We start from the raw sequence: 23,110 nt of genomic DNA on the forward strand, positions 1-23,110 counted from the left end.
AGGAAAGTGCTTTACTTGCCGAACGGTCCATTTCCTGTAGAAAAGAAAACTACCTTTTAGCAGCTGCGGGTAAAAAGAGGCCTCTGCGCGCATCAAAAACATGTGCCGACCAGGGGCGTAGCCAGACTACAGATTTGGGTGGGCCTAGGCAAGAAGTGGGATGGGCACCAAGTGCTCTCTTTCCCCCCCCCCCCCCACCACCAAGAAATATCTCAGCAGGTGAGAAACGCTAATTTCTACCTTTTTCAGTCCTGCAGCAGGCATGTGCAGAAAACTGAACATGAGCAGGTGCCAGTATCGGGGAGAGTACTGTTTTCGTTACCATCAAGGGGAAGTCTTCAGCTGGATGAGCTTGGGATCCCCACCAGCTGCCACCAACGTGTGCTACTGTTGGGTGGGCCTGAGCCCTAAGTGGGTGGGCCCATCCAGGCCCACCTGTGGCTACGCCACTGGTGCCGACACCAACACAGGCCCCATTTTGCTGCAGCTTGGTAAAAGGGGCCCTATGGAAATGGGAAGTATGGTCTCAATCTTTTTCAAGTTCAATTTTTAGAGCCTAACCCAATCACTAGTACTATTTAAATTTCACTACTGTAATGCAATTTATGCAGGATTAAAAACCTCATTACGAAGAAAATTACAAGCAGCCCCAGAACACTGTGGTTTGCCTGGTACTCAGAGCCCCCCGCTACTCTAAAGCGACTCCTTTATTACTGAAATTACACTTGCTCCCAATAAATCTGCGAATTACATTCAAATTATTTGTATTCATATATGGCCTTTCCACATCCTATATGTATAATCTTAGGGCCCCTTTAATAAGCTACAGTAAAAGGGAGCCTGCACTGGCGTCAATGCGTGCTTTTGAGGTATGCTGAGGCCCCATTTTACTGCACTGAGGTGGCGATAAGAGCTCCCATGCTAACCATGTGGTAGCCCGGCAGTAGTTCCGAATTAGCGAGCGGTAAGCCCACATTGGTCTTATTGCCGCTTAGTAAAAGGGCCCCTATTGAACTACCAAAACGTAACACATCTAAATCCTCTACAGACTTCCTTGTTCGCCATTTCCCAAATTGTAACAAAATACAATAATAAAATGTTTTTTTTCCTACCAATGTACTAAATGAACTCCCTTCCAATGCGATTAAGTCATACAGCTGACTATTTTATATTCTGTAAACTACTAAAAATATACTTGGTAGAATCATCTCTCGTTGATGAAAATAACTGATTCACTGTATACATAATAAAATTTCACACTAAAATGTATCATTATTGTTGATTTTATTGCATTATTAACGTAAATTACTTTTGAATTTTCACGTTTTTGACTGCATATCAAATGTAACTTGGACTTGCTATCATATGTTTTACTTTATTTTAAGGGAGTCAAACAGCAAGGAGTGGGAACTGGATCAGGCTCTTCAAAAACCGGACTCAGGATTCCAAAGTGAAATTACAGGTGTTTATTTAAGCTGACTTGACATGGCACCATGCTTCAGCACATATGTGCCTGCCACAGGAGTCTAGATGGTGTAGACTTTTGTCAGTCACATATATCTTTGGTGAATACATCTGGTAAAACAAACATGAACTGGTCTTTAAAAAGACCAATTGGTTAAGGAAAAGGTTCAATAGCTGTGAAATGTTGCTGTGGTGAGCCACATTGAACCTGAACTTGCTTGGGATATATTTATTATTTTATTTATTTATTGCATTTGTATCCCACATTTTCCCACCTTTTTGCGGGTTCAGTGTGGCTTACAATATGATTTGAATGTTGGAAATACAATTTGTTACGATAGTTAGGGATTATATTATGCAGGGTTAAGCGAAACAATTGAGTGTCGTTAAGGGATGTAATAATGGCACATAGGCATTGCAACTTGGAAGGAAACAATGGTAGCTTAGGGGCGATAAAAAGACATGAAGTCATATGATATAACTTTCTGTGAGTAAAGGTATGAGTGATGTGATAATATGGGAGTGGGAGTTCTGAGATGAATGTACGATGCATTAGTGAACAGTAAGTATGGACTTTATGTGTCATACTTACTGTTCTACGAATGCCTCGTACATTCATCTCAGAACTCCCACTCCCATATTATCACATCACTCATACCTTTACTCACAGAAAGTAATGGGATACAAATATCATAAATAAATAATAAATACACACACGCTTCAAAATATTTCCCTGTTGACATTTACACCTTCTCCCATCCACAAATAACTATCAATAACTTGTTAGGAATCTGAAGGAGTGATTCAGGGAGGAATTGAACATATCTCCCTGGAATTCAAATTCACCTCAAACAGCCAAAAAGATAGTTTTGAGCTGGGTTCTTAATTAGCTACCCTTCCACCTGCAACTTTGCAAGGTGAGCCACTTCAAGATTAAGTGCTTATCATTGTATTATAAATGCACAAAATACCCTAATTTTAATGCATGTATTTAGAGATGTCATTACTTGGGCACTCAGTATGAATGTGGACGTTCAGCATAAGTTCTTATTGAACCCTTAACACAATGCTTTTAACTAATATTGGATACATAACAATGCTATATAAACTGTTTTTGCCTAAATTTAGGAATACTTACCAATAACTGTTAAATCAGAAACTTCCTATCCTATATTTAAAAAATTACTCAGAGGGGCAAAGATGTGGTATTGAAGGCTTATTTATAATTAAAAAAAAACGTGAGCTGTTTTGTAGTCAAACAATGATGTTTCCAGACAGACCCAGATGAGGCAAAGGCTTTAGGGCCCCGTTACTAAGCCACACTATATGCCCGCAAACCTTTTAGCGCGCGCTACTGCTAGAGACACCCTTAGAAATATAATGGGTGTCTCTATCACTAGTGTGGCCCTTAAAGGTTTTGGCAGTGGGTTGAAATGAAAAAATATATATTTTGAATTTAATACAGTGACACCTCATGGTCTGAACCGTGAATTAGACCTTTCAGTATATTTATAACCGTTAGTCACCTCAGCTGCTTTTTATATGGTATATTATCTAAACATGTTCTTTCATATGTATCCATATTTATTATTTGCCACATCATTTATTTATATTTATTTGAAGTTATTTGTAATTAAATCTAAATGCTATTTTATTTTATTTTATACTGCCATTCTGGTCTCCTTTGAAGTGCACTTGCATGTAACAGAGGCATAGCCAGACCATAATTTGGGGGGGGGGGGGTGAGACCAAAGTGGACAGCACATTCTGCCCCGCAACTCTGCGATACTTGGTGCCATGTGTCTGCCCTGCTTTCCTGCCCCGGTGCGCATGCTCAGTTTTAGTGAAATCGAGCATGCGCGAAACTCGTGCATGCTCAGTTCGTTAAACCGAGCATGCGCGTGAGTGAGGGGGAAGCAGGGCGGCAGCAAATATCGCTGCAGGAAAGCTTCCGCTGGCAGGGCTTGGGGACCTCTGCCAGCCAAACCATCAGACTTTGGCGGGCCTGTATCCAAATTGGGAGGGCTGAGGCCCCCAGGGCCCCCTGCGGCTATGCCACTGACACGTAACAATGTGTAGTTTCATTTTGTTTATTTTTTTTTCTTACATGTTCCTTAATGTTCTGTAACATACTAAAATTTGAAATGAAAGTTTGTATGAGCAGCCAAGTTTTTTTTTTTTTTTTACCACATAATCTTGTCCCTTAAAATCAACTATTTATTTTCTTTCTTCCCTTTTCTTTTTTTTTTTTTTTTATACCCACTGGGCTTTTATAAAGATACTTTGTAAGCCACCTTTGAGGTCATTGTGCAAGTAGCGGTATATCAAGCTTTTGTGAATAAATAAATATTTTATTTGTAACACTTATACCCGTGTTTCCCACTCATTAGCAGGTTCAATGCGGCTACATAGAATATCAGGTTTACAAGTAGCATAGAAAGGATATGACTGTAATATAGTAGATAAAGAGGTGATCGTTTAGATGTGGGTAGGTAAGGTGGGTAAGGGAGGAGGATGGTAGTGGTAGGGGAGTGGGGGGAGTGGGAGGAGGGTGTGCTATTGGGATTGTATGGGAGAAAGTATAGGGAGGGGTAGGAATAGGGATGTACTTAGAACGGATTAAAATAGGGGAGCATATTCCAGGTTCTGTCTTCATAGTTTGATCTATACACCTGTTATGAAAGCTGCCTGTTGGATTTTGCTGATGCAATTCAATACTTCTCAGGTCATCAAGCTTTGATTCCGATAGGAGGGAGCAACTTTCAAAGTAATTTATGCAGGTACGTAATAAAGCTGTACTGAATAGCATATTTTACTGTTCAGCCAAATATGAATAATGAAAAGTATTACTTGGGCGGAATATGAATACCGAATACGAATAATGGGTATGAGCTTTAGCATAACAAATAATACAATAAGCAACATGAAATCAGAGATCAAGTGTTAATATTTCAATAGGAGGTTAGCACAGTAGAGTCCTGGATTATTTATATTCGGATTTTAAATTACTATTGGCCAAACTGTATTCAATTCTCTACTTGGCTGTAATTCCTGAATAGTGCAACAATTTATTTGTGGCATTATTCAGGAATTACAGCAAAGTCTAAGCGCCATCTGAAACTAACATGACCAAGACTGAGCTTCTTATCTTTCCCCCTAAACCAACCTCTCCTCCCCCCTCCCCCATCTCTATTTCTGTGGATAACACTTCATCCTTCCTGTCTCATCAGCTCGTAACCTTGGGGTCATCTTCGACTCCTCCCTCTCCTTCTCTGCTCATAATCAACAGACTGCTAAAACCTGTCGTTTCTTTCTCTATACTATCAGCAAAATTCGCCCTTTCCTTCTGAGCACGCTACCAGAAACCCTCATCCCACCTCTTATCACCTCTCGCTTAGACTATTGCAACTTGCTTCTCACAGGTCTCCCACTTAGCCATCTCTCTCTCCTCTTCAATCTGTTTCAAAATTCTGCTGCACAACTAATATTCCGCCAGGGTCGTTATGCTCATATTAGCCCTCTCCTCAAGTCACTTCACTGGCTTCCTATCTATTTCCGCATACAGTTCAAACTCCTCTTACTGACATACAAATGCATTCACTCTGCAGTTCCTCAGTACCTCTCCACTCTCATCTCTTCCTACATTCCTCCCTGGGAACTCCGTTCACTGGGTAAATCTCTCTTATCTGCACCCTTCTACCTCCACTGCTAACTCCAGATTTCCGTTCCTTTTATCTTGCTGCACCATATGCCTGGAATCAGGGCCGTGCCAACACGGTAAGCGAGGTAAGCATGGCAGGGGGGCGCTTCCCTCTGGGGGGCGCCGCCACACCATGCTCACCTCGCTCGCCCTCCCGCTCCCATGTTTCGACTGCCCGCCCTCTTCTCCCCCCCCACCAACAACCCTTTTCTTTTTTTTTTTTCCTTTTTAAAATTTACCTCCATGGCAGTTCGGCAGCGCAGCGTCAGTGAAGGAGGCGGCGCTCCCGACATCTCTAGCCTTCCCTTCGCTGTGTTCCGCCTTCTTCTGATGTCATTTCCGCCGCCACCAACTGATAGTCTGCAGGGGGGGGCGCCAACTGATAGTCTGCAGGGGGGCGCCAGAAACCCTAGGCACGGCCCTGCCTGGAATAGACTTCCTGAGCCGGAACGTCAAGCTCCATCTCTGATTGTCTTCACATCTAAGCTAAAAGCCCACCTTTTTGATGCTGCTTTTAACTCCTAACCCTTATTTTATCATCCTCACTTTAACATTCCCTTATCTCTTGTTTGTCCCTGTTTGTCTGTCCTAATTAGGTTGTAAGCTCTGTCGAGCAGGGACTGTCTCTTCTTGTTCAAGTGTACAGCGCTGCATACGTCTAGTAGCGTTATAGAAATGATAAGTAGTAGTAGTAGTAGTAAAGTAGAGAAACTAAACACAATTCAAATTCATTAAAACAAACTTATTTACAAAATGAAATTAAGTAAGTTTTAAGTACTTTTCTAAACAAAAATAAGGTGTAATGTGGATGGTCTGAAAATTGTCCCCCACATATAAGGGGGTCCTTTTACCAAGCTGCAGGAAAAAGGGCCCAACGCTAGAGGTGGGGGAACGTTTCTCCTGTGTGCCAGGGCCCTTTTTACCGTACGTGGATAAAGACTCCAGACACACATGGCCATGCGGTAAGAGAACCCTTACCGCATGGCCATGCGGTGGGGAGCCCTTACCGCCAACCAACTGAGGGTGGCGATAGGGCTCTCTCGCTAACCCGGTGGTAATGTTGAGGGCCTAAGGCAGACAAAGCCTTCTGAGACCCTAGGCTCGTAAAGCTGAAATAAATGGGATCTACAAAAAATATAATTAATCAAATCAAGCAAGATTTATTCAGTGGTTTCACAGGTTACAGAAATGAGAAGGAATTAATAAAGGCTCAAGAAGCAAATATGTGAAGGTTCTTGAGGGAGCATTACATTCACTACTCACTAATCAAGGAATCCAGACACGCAATGCTCGTTTTCCTGTTCTAAGCACTTACTTATATACTAAAATTTTTTACTTGATTTCCTTACGTGCATTTCCTATACGTGCTTCGTTTGCTTGCTGTCTCTTCAAAACCTGTTCAAACTGGCTCTGTAAAAATGCCTTTTCAGCAGCACTTGCTTTTTCAGCTTAAGGTTGCGACTCTTGTGTCACAGGAAACAAACCACAGCCTAGTCCTGAACCTGAGCCTAATGTCTCGCCTCTATTTCTTGAGCTTGCTCTACAGTAACCAGGCAGCATGTGGCGATGCCCGATTGCCCCCGGGTTACCACCGCATAAGCCATTTCTGGGGGTATTCATTTCCCCCAGAAATAGTGCACGTTCGGGGCAGGACTACCACCGGAGGCTGCGTTGGGCCGGCAGTAGTCCCGGAAGAGCAAGTGGTAAGCCTGCGTTGGGCTTACTGCAACTTTGTTAAAAGGGCCCCTAGGATCTTAATCCTGGTCTTACCTATGAAGTGGTCCCCTTGGGGTGATAGTTTCTGGGAGGTAATCGACCAGTGGCGCCCAGCATCCACCATTGCCAGGCATTGGTAAAGGCTGCGGCTGATTTGTTTCCACAGTATTCAGTAGCCAACTTGTATAGGGAGAAACTGGGTCATCTGAAACATTTCAAAAGATTTATTTATTGAAATTTATTAACCGCCTTTAAAAGAGATTCACTGAAAGTGGTGTACACCAGGTATACCGTGACATAAGATGTACAATTTTGGGGGAAGGAGGAGAGGGAGGGAGCAAGAAAAGGGTGTTCGATGGGGATATAAAGAATGGGATTAAGCAGAAGAATATTATGTTAGATGAGAGGTATATGTTTAATGCGAGAGCAATACCTTACTTTTCTCTGAGCTGTAAAACATCTGTGGAAATTTCAACAGTTATAAATAAATTGTAAATAAAAGTTACAAGTTTAACAGCAAAAAATAGTAAAATGACTGCATACAGTGCATTAGTGTACTTGAATGTATCTCACCTTGGGCTACTACTGAAAAAGGTGAGAGCAAAATCCAAATTAAATAAAGTATTTTCAAGTTCAAAATAATGATGAAATCCATAGGCCTGATATCAACGGCACTTAGCTGGTAGGAATGGTTCCTACCAAGATAAGTACTGCTCACAGGGGCCAGTCACTGATTTTCAGTGGCACTGTATAAATACTGCTGATGAAACTATTCACTGACCGCCCCAGCAGTATCCGGATAATGTTAGGGCAATCCGGTGGCAGAGCCAAAAGTTACCAGGCTACTGCCGTTATTCAGCGTAGTCCTAACTTATCAGTGCCTGGAATAGCTCTGCAGTCATCTTATACCCAGATATTCGAGGTGCGGTCGCACCATGGAGTGATACAAAGGCATTATAACATCTTCATTTTTGTTTCCATTCCTTTCCTAATAATACCTAACACTTATTTGTTTTCTTAGCTGCTGCCGCAGCACACTGAGCACAGGGTTTCAAACGTATCACCGATGACACCTAGATCCCTTTCTGGTCGGTCACTCCTAATGTGGAACCTTGCATCACGTAACTATAGTTCAGGTTCCTCTTTCCCACATGCATCACTTTGCACTTGCTCACATTAAACGTCCTCTTGTAATTTTTCACAATCCTCTCACGATTTAACAACTTTGAATAACTTTGTGTCGTCAACAAATTTAATTACCTCACTAGTTACTCCCATCTCTAGATCATTTATAAATATGTTAAAAAGCAGTGGTCCCAGCATAGACCCTGGGGAACCCCCACTATCTACGCTTCTCTGTTGAGAATACTGACCATTTAACCCTACTCACATCCTCTAGTTTTACCGTTTCCCCTTCTCTAGAAAAGATTTGTTTCTATATTGATACCTTTCAATTATTTAAAGGTCTGTATCATATCTCCCCTATCCCTTCTTTCCTCTAGGATATACATATTCATGTCTTCCAGTCTCTTCTGGCTTTAATGTACAATGCGTTCTTTGACAGTAGCATCCAATGGTTAGAGATACATTCTCTTAGGATGATATATGATTATAACCAAGACTCTATCATATTGGTTGCCTATATGTGGTTGGCATGGTGGAGACTTGTCAACCAGTGTTTAAACATGGGTGGCTGTGGCCCATACAGAATGGTGGGTGTGGCTCTGGCCACCTTGTTCGGCAGACTGGAAGGACCATGCGGGTCTTTATCTGCCATCATTTACAGTGTTACCATGTGTGTAGTATCTCACTTGGTTTAATTTTATTCTTTCCAAACCAATGGAATGTTTGGGTACTACTCCAAGCAAAAACAGGTCCCCATGTGAAAGACCCTCATAGATATACACACATGCATACACACACAAAGATGTAGCCACAGATACACACAGAAGGGTTGGAATGCATTCCATGAGCCATACTCCAGAAGCTTTCCCCACCTGTTTAAAGCTACTGATAGGGTAATTCAAATGCTTTAATTTAGCACTCTTAGCAGTAGAAATGCTCGGAGTCAGTTTATTAATTTGTGTTGTGGAATAAAATATAATTCTCAGCCCTGTTCCTCTGTTATAAACTTCCTCACTAGCTTATAAACCATTCTGCCTACCTTGTAAAATTAGTACTTACGTTTATCATCGTCATATGATCCCCCAGAGCTGTTGCTGTACCTTGATTCTAACCGAGTATGTGCTCTGATGATATTACTGAACCTTAGGATGCAAAACAAGAAAACATGGGATAAGCAGAAAGGCAGATTTTTACATCTGAGGGTAAAGCCTGAGGTCTGGCAGGTTCTGGTTTTACATCCCCATTTATTCTGTACCCTCTAAACATGAAAAAAAACATCATTACTGCATAAACAGAGCAGCTGTATTTTATTTGCTGGCGGTGGGGGGTTGAGATAACTTGCACAGAGTTGCAATTACAACCCTGACCACTCTACTTGGCAGACTAGATGGGCCATGCTGGTCTTTTTCTGTCATTTACTATATTATATATGATGGTGTTCCAGTTCTAGCCCCTGAAGAAACACATTTATACTTTAAGCTGCCAGCTGTACTTGCAAGCTGAGGAACTTTTCACACATTTACCATGGAATCAAAGCTCAAAGTGGAAGTGTGGAAAATATTTCAGCACAGGAGCAAACCCTCAAGGGATATGGCCAAAACATCCCTCCAGCTGGCTCTAATACAATATCACAATTATTTTACAGCACACAAAAGGACATAGGCAAATATCTGCAGGTCATTTTTTTATTCAGGAATTTTGTAGAATGGAAGGCTTGACCAGTCATCATTGCTGTCCCTCAATCTGGTGACATCAATGACCTCTGAATAGACTTCATACTATCATACAATATCCAAACAAGCACAAGACACCACCATCTCTACTTCCACTTCAGAGCAGTCACGGCAGTGGACACAGTTATGGGTCTGATTTCTGCAAAGCTGAAATACATAACTTTTTTTTTTCAAAACTAGAATGTCCTGTGAAGGATGGAATGTCTAAAAAGAATTATTTTATTAAAAACTTTCAGAAAGGACATGACACAGGGCCAGGGAATCAGATGTATAACATTATGAGCCAATTGCCCTGTAGGTTCCAACAGGATTTATCTTCTCTAGGGAAATCACCCTATATAACTCTGGCCCTATAATCTTTCCAGTTCCAGTAATGTGCACACACAGGATGTGGAGCAGGGGCTTGTTCAGGTGTAGCATGGATTACACTTGCCTTTTCTTTCAAAAGGGGCCGAATCAGGTATATGAAAACCCTCTAGAAAGGCCAAGCAGTCACCACCTACTGTCATATTCTAATGTTTCAAAAGAAAGACCTGTGGTGGGGAAGAGGAACATTCAAAATAGACAATAAGAGGGAAATTCCATTTAAAAAACAGGCACTACCATTTATGCCTGCATTACACGTGTTAATGTTTACAATACTAGCACTATCCCCAGGATTCTATATAGGGGACCTAGCGTTCCGCACTGAAATCCAAGCACATTCTGTAACTATCTTGTCCACTTGAATAAGACCATCCAACATATCACTTTGCTCCACAGTCAGAGAGGGAAGCCCTTGGGATGTCAAAAAATTGTTTATGGCCCCAGGTTGCAACATAGGGTCAGCCGTGTACAGAGTTTGGTAGAAGGTTTGAAATCTCTGTCGAATCAAGGAAGATGTTGTCAGAATCCTGTTCTTTTCATCAGCAATCCGCAAAATAGTACGGTCAAACCTACGTTGCCGCAACTTAAGAGCCAACAAACGACCAGGTTTATTACACTACATATAACGCTGTTGCTGCTGTTGACCCCGAATAAAGGCCAACTGTTCCAAATAGACAGCATGGGGATGAGGACTAGATTTATCAGAAGTAGATGGGACAGATGATTCACCAGATAGTGATGATGACAAAATGCCAGATCTGGAATGAAGAGCTGCTGTCTTCAACGGTTGAGGGAAAAGGGTTGGGCGGGAAACGATACTTCTCACAAATTTAAATAATTCCTGAGTTTGGTAGCTATAAAAGCATTTCCTGCTTCCTTTAAGCCATTCTTCAAACTGTTTAAAAACAAAGAAGGTATCTGTGAGGGTTGATGTGTAGCATTGTACAGGACAGTCTTAACCATATGAGGCAATAATGTTATGTATGAACACCTTTCCACTGACTTCCAGGATAGGATTGTTGGGTATAAACAGTTGATAGCCATTGTAACCATAAAAGGTCTTGGCCTTCCAAAGAGAAAGCTAATTAGCAGTGTCATTTAAAACATGTTATGTCAAATACAGGCTTTTCTATTAAACCTTTACAATGTTGGTTCCCAAACAATTAAGCATTTGGTGTGGGTCCCCCCCTCCCCCCAAGAAGCTGACACATTTTTAATTGGCTTACAGCATTATAAGTGATGATGTACCGTATCTCAGTTGTCTTCATCTTTTTTTTTTAATTTTGCTATTTGCCAGTCATCAATAAAATGTTTGTACTAAAACTTTCACTTTAATATACAGTAAGGGAATTACAAAAAAATAAAAAATAGAGATTAGCTTCAGCTTCAAGTCAAAATAAACAGCTCCATTTATGCATAAAAATAACTCATGTAAATGGCAGCAAGATACAATGCTCAAGTGCCAAGTCAAAAAATACAGCTGGATGAACTCTTGACTTCTACTGCTCAATAATTATATGGCTATGAGCCTGCAAATCCCTTTTGATAACCTTTCTACAATGTTATCATTCCACTGTTTTAGAGAACTGAGGTCAAGAACAAACCTAAGATTGCAGATAGAGTCCTCTGGCTACTGGATTTCTCTGGCTCATATCTAATTACTGATATTGGGCTGTATGACAAGAATCTGACCCAAGTTACAGAAGGTCTCCAAGGACAGACTACTCTACAAAAATGATCCTTTTGAGACTGTGTATATGACTGGTCTTTGAATTAAAAGTTAGAACTATTCATATGCTAATTTAGACCTTTTCAAAGTCAAGCTTTCATGGCTCCTACACAGGTGCCAGTTTTGAAGGTGCGTAAGCAAATTCCTTCACTATATCCAGGGAGGGGTAACTTGTGTTGTGTTTATGACTCCCATTTATTTTGAAGCAAGGAATCGCATTGTGGCATTCTTTTCTGCTACCGGATATCAGAAAACATGACAGGAATTGTTTGATGAGATCCAAACATGAAAGAATGCACCCTACACTTTGTAACATGCTTTCAGCCTTCAATAGCAATGCATATCTATGAAACTTTCCATTTAACTGTGTGGAACAAATCAGGCACACTAATATCTTGAAATAGAAGGAGAGACAAAATCCTGGATAGCTGCAGTAAGATTGGTATCTACCATTGTTACGGAACTGGTAGTGAGCCCTTGTGCCTCGGTGAAAAAGAAGCACGGTGAAAAAGAAGGCCGCACTCAGTCAGGCAGCCGGACAACCCCTAGCTTCACCTGGGGACGACCACCATTCCCCAGGAGTTGAGCTCTCAGGTGCGGGTGGCCACCAGGACTTCAGGATACGAGCGGGAAGGACGGCCGCTAGCCGAACCAGGCAGCAAGTAAACAGTATCAAGTCTAAACCGAGAATCAGGGCAGGCAGCAAAGCAGAGAATATCCGGTCCAATCCAGAAGTCAGGGCTGGCGGCAAAGCAGAGAATGTCAGGTCCAATCCAGAAGTCAGGGCAGGCAGCAAAGCAGAGAATGTCAGGTCCAATCCAGAAGTCAAAGCCAAGCCGGGAGAAGACAGCAGAATGCTCAGAACACGCACCAGACCTCTACAATGATAGAAGCCGAAGCAAACTGATGACCGTGTTTAGTTCTTAAATAGGCCTCTCATCAGGAGATCCCTGCCACAGCTGACAGGCAAGGAACCTAATTGTAGGGTTACCATATGGCTCCAGAAAAAGGAGGACGGATTGAGGCAGCCGGGTTTTACTTCCATTGCTTTCCATTGAAAGCAATGGAAGTAAAACCCGGCTGGTTCAATTACTTCCATTGAAAACAATGGAAGTAAAACCCGGCTGGCTCAATCCGTCCTCCTTTTTCTGGAGCCATATGGTAACCCTACCTAATTGGGCACGCCCATAGGAATAAGCCTCTCAAGATGGCTGCCCCTCAGGAACCGATGTAGATGATCTACTCAAGATGGCCGTCCTTCAGGAACTGATCAAATGCACCTCTCAAGATGGCCGCCCCTCAACTGAACCTTCCAAGATGGCCGCCACCAGGAGCAGCCAGGTAGGAGTGTAACAGAGTGTAACAACCATCTAGGAATGTTGGAATGGTAATGGTTTGTGTAGTGGCCTGAGAACCAGAGGAGCTATGTTCGATACCCACTGCAGCTCTTTGTGACTCTGGGCAAGTCACTTAAACCCCCATTGCCCCAGGTAGAAAAATACAGTGCCTGTATATAACATGTAAACTGCTTTGATTGTAACCAAAGAAAGGTGGTATATCAAATCCTATCCCCTTTCCCTCTTCACTTCCTATTCCCAGAGATGAATGGGGCTCAGGGCAGAAGTAGTTTATGAGTCATAGAGAAGTCATATAGAGTCAAAAGCATTCATTTTTGTATAATACCATTCATTATAAAAGAAGAGCTGGCTTAAGTATGTCTTACTCTATAATAAAGAGATAAACTGGGGTCTTCGGGAGATCTCACATTTTAAAACTTCAGAGCTTTCTAATGTTAATATATTAAGGTACCTTGGCTAAGTGTTTAATTATTTTTTAATTTTTAGTTATTGAGTACTGTATTTTATTATTTTCATTATTCTATTGTATTATTATTAGTATGAATTTTTCCATTTGCGGTTGTGCGTTGTTTATATATTTTTTAAATGTTATTGATTGTACACTGCCTTAATTAGTTTACTGAAGAATAGTTAAGCAGATAATTGTAAACTAATTATCTCTGAATTATTTTAAGTTAATTTTAGACTGTTTGCTTCATCAGTCCCACTAGGGTCTGAGAATGGCATGCTTCTTTCTATGTTTGGGTACCTACACAATCCCTAATCTTTTTGCCATGGAGAGGAGGAGCAGACCAGTAGTTAGCAAAGGGGGATGCCAGGATTCAAATCTTATTGATGCTCCTTGTGACCTTCAGCAAGTCGCTTAATGCTCCACTGCCTCAGGTACAATCTTACAGGGCAGTTCTATAAACTGGCACATAGAGGTATGTGCCACTTGTACATATCACAAAATTAAATGTGGTCCGTCACTTCAGCAGGGTTCAATATCAACAGTCTCATTTTATAAGTCCCAACACTATATTCAAAATTTTCTCCAAATGTGTCTGTTACTTGAACAACAATTTAATCCCAGAGCCTCAGTGGGAAACTCTTTTCACGCGGGGAACTCACCACCGCAATCTGAACAACTCTTCATTGGCCCTCTCAATATACTTGAAACTACTAATTTTATTATCATTAAATCTCTTAAACAACATCTTTAGAATCGCTTCTAGGATAAGCAGCATAAAATCTCTTTTACTGTTCTGGAATCTTGACAGGTACTTGTGACCTGGATTGGCCTGTTGGAAACAGGATACTTCGGTGTGTCCCAGTATGTCAATGCTTATGTACTTATGATAAGGAAATACCTACTGTATCTGAATGTAACCTGCCTTCAGCTACTAGTGAAAAGGCATGCGCTAAACCATAACATCCTTGCTGTCTACAGAATAGGAAGTTGTGTTACATAAACTGGGGAGAGAAGTGTGGTTACAAAATAGAGCAATCTGCGGGGCAGCAGGCAGGCCATGCTTTAATTAGGTCCTCAAAAATGATAAACATTATTTTTCTACTAATCTCAGAAAAACATGAGAGTAAAAGCGGCAGCCAAATTCCTTATCCACAGAGGTCAAAGATTACTGTCTGCCTCATTCAACTCTGCCCAAGCAGGCAGTAATGATGAATCTATAAATCTTTCAGTTTTGCAAACCTGGGCAAAAACATCACATTAGTTTATGTGAAAACTGCAGTGAGTTTTCTCTTCTTTATTATCAGAGGAGGAGGAGGAATGAATGGTGCATACTTAATCCAAGCTGGGATGGTGCGAAGCTAACACATGCCCTTGGAGAACCTTCAGTCATGTCCCCCCCTTTCCACCCTAGCCTCCTAAGCATTCCCCTCTTACAACCCCCCCTAACAGCAGCATCCAGATGCCCCACTCCCTTCGTATACCTCTCTGCACTACCATCTTCCTCTGCTTTCTCCCCATCCACCCCCACCGTCAGCAGCATTCATCCATCTATAGATCCCCCTTCTGTCCCTGCCTCCAGCACAAATAATATAAGTTACACAGCAACTCTTCATCCCCATCCCCTCCTTCCTGAGATGAATTATGCTGTTGGTGCCATGGGCGGATCCTGACAGAACAGTGGGGTGGCAGTGGTTCACAGCATTGAAAAAAAAATCTTCCCTGCCTCTGTATATGCTTGCGGACCACCCCTTCTGGTCTGCAAGATTTTCTCCAACCACATGGGGAAGCAGTGGAAACAGGTGGCATGCTCCAAAATCTTCTTTATGTTGGACTGTAGAGCTGGTGAGGCACTAGGTCCTGCTGCTGCCATTGACGCCCCCAAAACTGCAGCACTCTAAGAGGCCACCTAGTTTACTTAATGTTTCCACCGGCCCTAACTCCAAGTTGTATTTGAATGAGGAGTGAGGGAGGAGAAGACGGAGTGTGGCTACAGCAGTTACAGAGCTCGGGAATCACGTGGATGCTCTTATCTCCTATATTTCCAATAATCAATAAAATATTTCAAAAGGTTTACCAATTTATCCACCTAATCGGAGTTCAGAATACTAACCTGTCGTCTGTTTCTTTCATTGTTCTGCCCTCCCCATGTCAGGGAAGCTGTCATGTCCAGCAACCACAGTGTTGCTGCTAGAGGTGGTCCCTACAAGCAAGATTGCAGTAATCACACAATTTAGAATGTCTCATATTAAGGCCCTACATTTGAATGCTTAGCATACAACACAGCTCTATCGTGCATTACAGGGGCAATTCTACAATCCAGGCACTAACATTTACACACGCATTACTTGTGTAGATATTTAGACCCATAAGTGTACATTTATGTGTGTACACTTACTGGTCTGAGTGGAGGAGTAGCCTAGTGGTTAGTGCAATGGGCTATGATCCTGGGGAACTGAGTTCAATTCCCACTGCAGCTCCTTGTGACTCTGGGCAAGTTACCTAACCCTCCATAGCCCCTGGTACAAAATAAGTACCTGAATATATGTAAACCACTTTGAATGTAGTTGCAAAAACCTCAGAAAGGTGGTATATCAAGTCCCATTTCCCTTTCCATTACGTACCAGCATGCTGCCTAAATGTTATTCTGCAAACATCTGGTTAACTTACACAATGGGGGCATATACAGGGATGAAGAATGGCAGGACATAGGCGGGAGCTCCCACAAGCATTTAACTTAGAATGCTTTAAGTTACTTGGGTAGCTGCCGCAAGTAGGCACTCATACTTATGCCAGCTCTAGGGCTGGCGTGAATGATCGTGCATAAATGTTAGGTGCATTGATTCCTGGTTAAGCTGGTATTCTATAAAGGGAACACAGGCGCCTTTGGTCCTTTACAGAGAAGGGTCCTACCACGTATCCTCTGGACACCTACTTCTAGGCTCCTGGTTATACAATTTCTTTCTATGGGTAATTCTATGCAGATGATACTAAGATTTAGGCACCAGGAATGTGCATAAATGACTAGAATACATATGCATGCAAATGCCAACAAGCACTATTCTTTAAAATAGCACTGAAATATAATAGAGCAAAACACAAAAGGTGGAAATGACCACATAAGAGGTGAACCTGGATGAAAACCAAAGCCTTTATTCAAAATAGTATATATATATATATATATATATATAAAAATCCCCCCTCAAACGTTCTGAAGCTCAAATCCCCCCAAACGTTCTGAACCTCACTCCCTGACAGTGAAGCACTGAACTCCTGTACTGTTTGTAGGCTAGGCTAACACCCTCACTCACACCCGCCCTCAGCCACGCCCCATCTGCACATAAAAAGCAACCTCAACGTTCTAAGGCTCACTTTGTGGCTTCAGGGCTCGTAATTTCGAAGCTCTGTAACCACTTTTAGTAACCATCTATCTGTGCCCCGCCCTCACGTCACAACGTTATGACATCGAAGGCGGGTCATAATGAACACAAGTACACGAAGGTAGGAAGCCCATTCTGTCATCTCTCTTTCCACTCCCCAACGCAGCCGTCATTCCCATACAGTACCTACGCGTCGCCCCCCCCCCAAAATCCAACCCCCCCTGTCTACTCTCAGAGATGCCCCTGCATGTCACCCCCCTCCAAAAACCACAAACCACTCCCATCTGTCTCTCAGCCATCCCTCCACCCGCCCAACGGCACTCCCCTCCCGACATAGGCCCCGCCCATCCCCCTATGTGCACGGTCGCCCCCCTCCAAAATCGCTAGCCCCCATCTGCTACCCTCCCTTCCTCTTACCGGGGTCCTGGCGCAAGAACTGAGGGGCAAGGTAGCTCGCAAATTCTGCTGCCTTCCGTTGTCTTCGCCATGAGCTCTGTGCCCTGACTCTCTGGTCCCGCCCAACAGGAAATGAGGGCGGGACCAGACAGTCAGGGCACACAGCTCATAGTGAACACAACGGAAGGCCAGAATCTCCAAACTACCTTGCCCTTCAGTTCTGCCGCTGCGGCTGGGACCCTGGTAAGAGGAGGGGAGGGTAGTAGAGGGGGGGTTGCCGATTTTGGAGAGGGGCCGCCGTGCACATCCTTGCTAGTGCCCGTTTCATTGCTGCCAGAAACGGGCCTTCATTACTAGTATATATAATAAACCCAACACGGGCTGTGTTTCGGCAATTGAGCTTTCCTCAGGGGTCTACAGCAATACGAAGATTGCTGATAGCAAATGGCTCTGGAGAAACCTTAGAGCAGGCACCAGGCAATGTGAATGCACCAACAGCAAACAGCTCTGAAGAGATCATGGAGTCCTCGGCTATCTGAATCCGACATTCCAAAAAAGATGTCTCTCTTCTTCTGTGGTCATTCCCATCTTTTGTGTTTTGCCAATTTGTTTGTGGGAGTGGACTGATCCCGTCTTGGTTTGCCTATACACAACAGCGCAGTGTTCTTCAAAGCAAGGCCCGGAGGGCCAGTGGCGGCCCTTAAGAGACTTCTGGGGCTGCCCTCATCATCATTCTGGCTTTGCTACTCTCTACATCTCTAACCAATTTCATGACATAAAGGGGGAAGTGGATGGGAGGAAGAGCCACATGCTTGAAGGACAAGACATTTCTCAATAGGTGAAGAGAATGTATTTGGAAATGCACACCTCCTTGGGGATACGCAAAATAAACAGTTTAACGGTGCGCATCATTGACAGACACTGAACAGCAGAGTCGTGACCTCACAGGGAAAGATATTTGGCAGCTCTCCTTCAGCTCACTGGATCCAAAATGGCCCTGACTTAAAATTTAGTGAAGACCACTGCAATAGCATATGGTTTGAGGGTTTGCATTCACATGTGTAGAGCATGGGCAGGGCACATAGTCACATGCTTAAGATTATAGAATATTTTCATCTCCGCACGTTCTTTTGAAATTTATGTGTGATCATTTACACCAGCTCTATGGCAATTCTCGGTGCATTTCAATATTACGCTAGTAATATGTACACACTCCTTTCTTTATGGCAAAGGTTTTGTTTTCAACCCAGGGGTTTTCAGGATATCTCCACAGTGATATCCTGAAAACCCCAACTGGCTGAGTGTGCCCCGAGGACTGAGATGAAAACCCCTGTTTTATGGAATAAGCTACAATTAGGCATCTTATGGGTACTGCCATGTAGATGCCTCTTTAAAGAATTGCCCTCCACCAGCTTCAAGGCCCAATGCATGCTTTTGACACTGCTAAAGTTGTTTTTTTGTGTGTTTTTTAAAAAGTTGATTTTTCTCCATTTTGGATTAAAACAATAAGCACCAGACAATAACTTTCCAACCACATCACAGCCAGTGCTGTTTGATACAGCATCCTATCAAAACATTATGGCTGTCAAAACAGCACAGTAAAAATGGCAAACATCAAAATTCAAAGCTAAAGAAATAACAAGTTAACTCAAAATCAAATAGCAACTGAATATCCAAAACAGAAGGAAAAAAGACCTCACAAATCATGACCATGGCAGTATTTGAGCAACTGAACTGCACCTTTTTGGATATTCAGTTGGTATTTCATTTTGAATTAACTTGTTATTTCTTTAGCTTTGAGTTTTGATTTTTATCATTATTTGTTGCTAAAGTTTTTCCTTTAATATTAATCAGTAAAAATGGCAACAGTGACCATATGTTCTTTTTAATTTATAGCTTTCAATAATTACAATCATTGGCACTTCCTAGAAAATGCATACATCATAAAGGGGCCCTTTTACTAAGCCGTGTAAGGCTCTACGCGTGCCCAACGTGTGCCCAAATAGAGTTACCACCCGGCTACCACGCGGCTTTTGTGGTAATTTCATTTTTGGCGCGCACCCAATACAAGCAGCAGAAAAATAATTTTTATTGGATGTACACCACGTGGCATTTGGCGCACATAGGTCATTACCGCCCGGTTACCATGAGACTTTACCGCTAGGTCAATGGTTGGCGGTAAGGTCGCAGACCCAAAATGGACCCAAAACCTGCGCCTACACTACCAAAAGCCATTTTTCAGCACACCTTAGTAAAAGGACCCGACAAAGTCTAAAAATGAAAACGTGAAGGATAGTAACAATAATGAGAAAAATATGCTTAGACATCTAAGTCTGTCTCAAAGTCAGCTGATTTGGAAGTAGCCTCAGAAATTTTGCTTCACAGAATGGATGCATGGCACAGATTTCCAAGGGAGAAGGTGGAAACCAGAACAGTAATTAAACTAAAAAATGGGAGACAACCCTAGTTAGGAAGGAACGAAGGGGATATGGAGATCAACTGAACGCCGTGGTATTGTAAACCTAGCAGACTGGATGAGCTGTTCTCTACATTTAACTGGCACCCTTTGAACAGTAAAGCTCTGTGGGAGGTTCCCTGCTGCTTGTGGCAACATATGGGCTGATATTCGAAAGGAGTTATGAGTTGGCTACTAGCTAGCTAATGCATAACTCACCTATCCGGATATTTTAAAGTTATCTAGATAATATCCGGCCATTAATATCGTTAAATGGATGGATATTATCCGGACACAAAGGGGCTGAATTAAGGGAGGCATGGAGGCAATGCCAGGACCTACCCAGATAAATTGCTAACACAAATCAAATCCATCTTCTTCTAAATCTGATGCAGTCTCTGCTCAGTGTACATTTTCAGTGCTGCTAATTACCTGGATAGCAGCCCTGAATATATGGATTAAGTTAAGCACTGGTGTTTAACTTAATCCACTGACTGTGCCAGCTGAAATCTAGCCCAGTTTTTATTTGCTTGACGTGTTAGTTGAAAAGTATTGGGTACGCTTTTGTCTTTCTAATATTTCAGTTTAGCAAATAAGGCAATTGTCCTGAGCACATTCAGTATATTTTACATAGTGAGCAATTTTCAAATTGAATTACGTGGGTAAAGTGTTTTCCTCACATTAATCAGTTACCTGAAAACAGGCCCTCCCTTACAGCACCTAAAAGTGTGCACATTGTGGATTAATACAGGCTTTTTCCCCTCTAAGAGCTGCCCCTGGGCTTAGGTTAGGACAAGGGTGACTTAGCACTTGGTCAGGAGGGACAGGTGTATTTCTGTGCCAAGTCCCCACCCCCCCCCCCCCCCACACTTCAGTGGTACAAACCCTCCATTTTCCCCCTAGCCTGTCCTCATCTACCTCTTTTTCCCTTCACCAGTCTCTCACTAATCGTTTTGCTGCTGCCATTTCCCTACTTTTTCCTTCTCCCTTGGGTAGCAGGAGTGCCCAGGGTCATAAACTGATTGCTTGCCTTCCTTCCCTCTGCACTTGGACTTTAGCTCTCTAGGGGCTGACTTGCTTGCTGCCTTCTTCCTCACTGCAGCAGTTATACTGGCTCCCAGGGCCATGGCCCCATGTCTTCTTCTGGTCTAGGCATGAGGTACAGGTAGCTAAAGGAGCCTGGGAAGCGCAATTAAAAGTTTGCTCCAATTGTCACCAAGCTTACTTGCTCCTAGGCAGGATCTGGCAGGCAGCCACAAAGCTTCTGAGTTGGCAACCTGGCATAAAGTCTCCATTTAGTTGAGAGAGAAAAAGTACATCTCAAATAGCATTTTCAAATCTATGCACCTCCGTTTCCAGCAAAACCTTTACCCACAGAAAAACCTAGTGCATGGGTCAGTGTGTACTTTGATTTTATGGCAATTTTCAAAGAAAAGAGCATTCCCTTCAAAACTGATGCAAAGCCTTTGACTAAAAATTATGCATAGCCTTTGTCCCACTGTGTAAAGTTTTAAAATTGGTGTTCTAGAGTACAGACAATCAAATGTCCTGTAACAGGTCTTCACCCACACTTAGGTTAATAATGCAGTTTGCTCCACCAATTATAAAAATGCCTTAAATTAGCATGTAACCGAAACCTTCTTAACGTGAATTCACCAGAAAAAATGTCTGACAAACACCATACTATTCAAAATGCTGTCACAGGACCTGAGCTGTCCATGTTGCAAATACATCCATGTCAAGAAGATTTCTTCAAATGCTCTCTGAGAGGCTCTCCTCCTCTAGGCCCTTATCTGGAGACGAAATGCCAAGGAAGCACCTGTGACTGAGATGGTAACTGGTTGTATGCAGATGTTCAGCAAGAGGTACAAAGCTTTACTTCTTGGCTTATAGCCCACTAATACCTCAACAGTTCCAAGCGGGTTCCAATCAAAGAAGTACATAAGTACATAAGTACATAAGTAGTGCCATACTGGGAAAGACCAAAGGTCCATCTAGCCCAGCATCCTGTCACCGACAGTGGCCAATCCAGGTCAAGGGCACCTGGCACGCTCCCCAAACGTAAAAACATTCCAGACAAGTTATACCTAAAAATGAGGAATTTTTCCAGTCCATTTAATAGCGGTCTATGGACTTGTCCTTTAGGAATCTATCTAACCCCTTTTTAAACTCCGTCAAGCCAGAACACCCTTCTAGGAAGCAAATAATTAAAAGCTCAATCTAATTATAATTTTTTTAACAGATATGTTTTCAAAAGCTTCCTGATTAACAAAAAAAAACAACCCTGCAAATATCTTTCCATAAGTGTGCACCCTGGACTGCAAGTAATTCATCGAAAAGGCCTAACTTTTTCCTGCTTTTAACATTTGAAAATGTGAAAAAATTATTACCAGTTTGTCTACAAACTCTACTACAGACGTAAAGCAAAAATGTATAATCATATAATTTGGAATCTGTCCCTGCAACAGTTTATAAAGAACACAGGCCAATTTAAATACTATTCTAGCGGAAATTGGCAATCAGTGAAGTTTCAGATAAAAAGGGAGCACAAGATCAAATTTCGATAAGCCAAAAATCAATCTAACCGCCATATTTTGTACAGTCTATAATCTTCTTAACAAACCCTTTGAACAGCCTAAATAAATCAAGTTGCAATAATCCAAAGTTGATACCAGTAAGAAATGAACTAACTGTTCAAATTGGTTAGATTCAAAATATTTCCTTATTGTACGAAGTTTCTTCATTAGAAAAAAACCTCTTTTTACTACATGGCTAACTTGTGGTACTAATGAAATTGAGCTATCAATACAAACCCCTAGGATCTTAATAGTTTAAGAGATCTCCTAGTGAACTCTACTGATAGACAATGACCGGTGACATGGTGGCAGTTGTGGACAATTAAGATAGATCACAAGGTGCAATACCTTCTTCAGCAACAGGGTGGTGACAGAGGACTGCTTTAACACTGAGGTGCTGTGCAATTGTGGGAGCAGAGGGTGAGAGAGGATGATACCCCAATTTCTATTCAGCATGTGATGCTGCTCCCTGATATGGACACTCAGCCACAACTCAAGCTGTCTTCATTAGTGATCTGTTCTTCACTGCTACTATAAGTCCTAGCCCTGACTTGACATATGCATCACTTTTGTTTGTGCCATTTTATCATGTCTTATTACTATGCTGGCCTAGTATGAAACAGATAAATAATTCAGTGTAATGTTATATACGGGGGGGGGGGGG

The 23,110-nt window shown here is 42.3% G+C and overlaps 1 protein-coding gene across 1 annotated transcript in view; it reads right to left on the reverse strand.

The window, feature by feature from the left end:
• LOC115459452 (protein furry homolog) overlaps positions 1 to 15,782 on the reverse strand; it is a gene marked incomplete at its 3' end in the record, with an annotated part of 60,852 nt that extends 45,070 nt beyond the window's left edge. Inside the window, exons 1-3 of the mRNA XM_030189273.1 lie at positions 15,753 to 15,782; positions 9,065 to 9,147; positions 6,935 to 7,085 (exon numbers count right to left, since the gene is read on the reverse strand). Of these exons, the coding sequence (XP_030045133.1) occupies positions 6,935 to 7,085; positions 9,065 to 9,147; positions 15,753 to 15,772 (254 nt within the window). The remainder of the gene's footprint in view (positions 1 to 6,934; positions 7,086 to 9,064; positions 9,148 to 15,752) is intronic.
• Between the last annotated feature and the right edge of the window lie 7,328 nt (positions 15,783 to 23,110).

The sequence above is a fragment of the Microcaecilia unicolor genome, unplaced genomic scaffold (genome assembly GCF_901765095.1).
Source record: "Microcaecilia unicolor unplaced genomic scaffold, aMicUni1.1, whole genome shotgun sequence".
NCBI classification, from domain to species: Eukaryota; Metazoa; Chordata; class Amphibia; order Gymnophiona; family Siphonopidae; genus Microcaecilia; species Microcaecilia unicolor.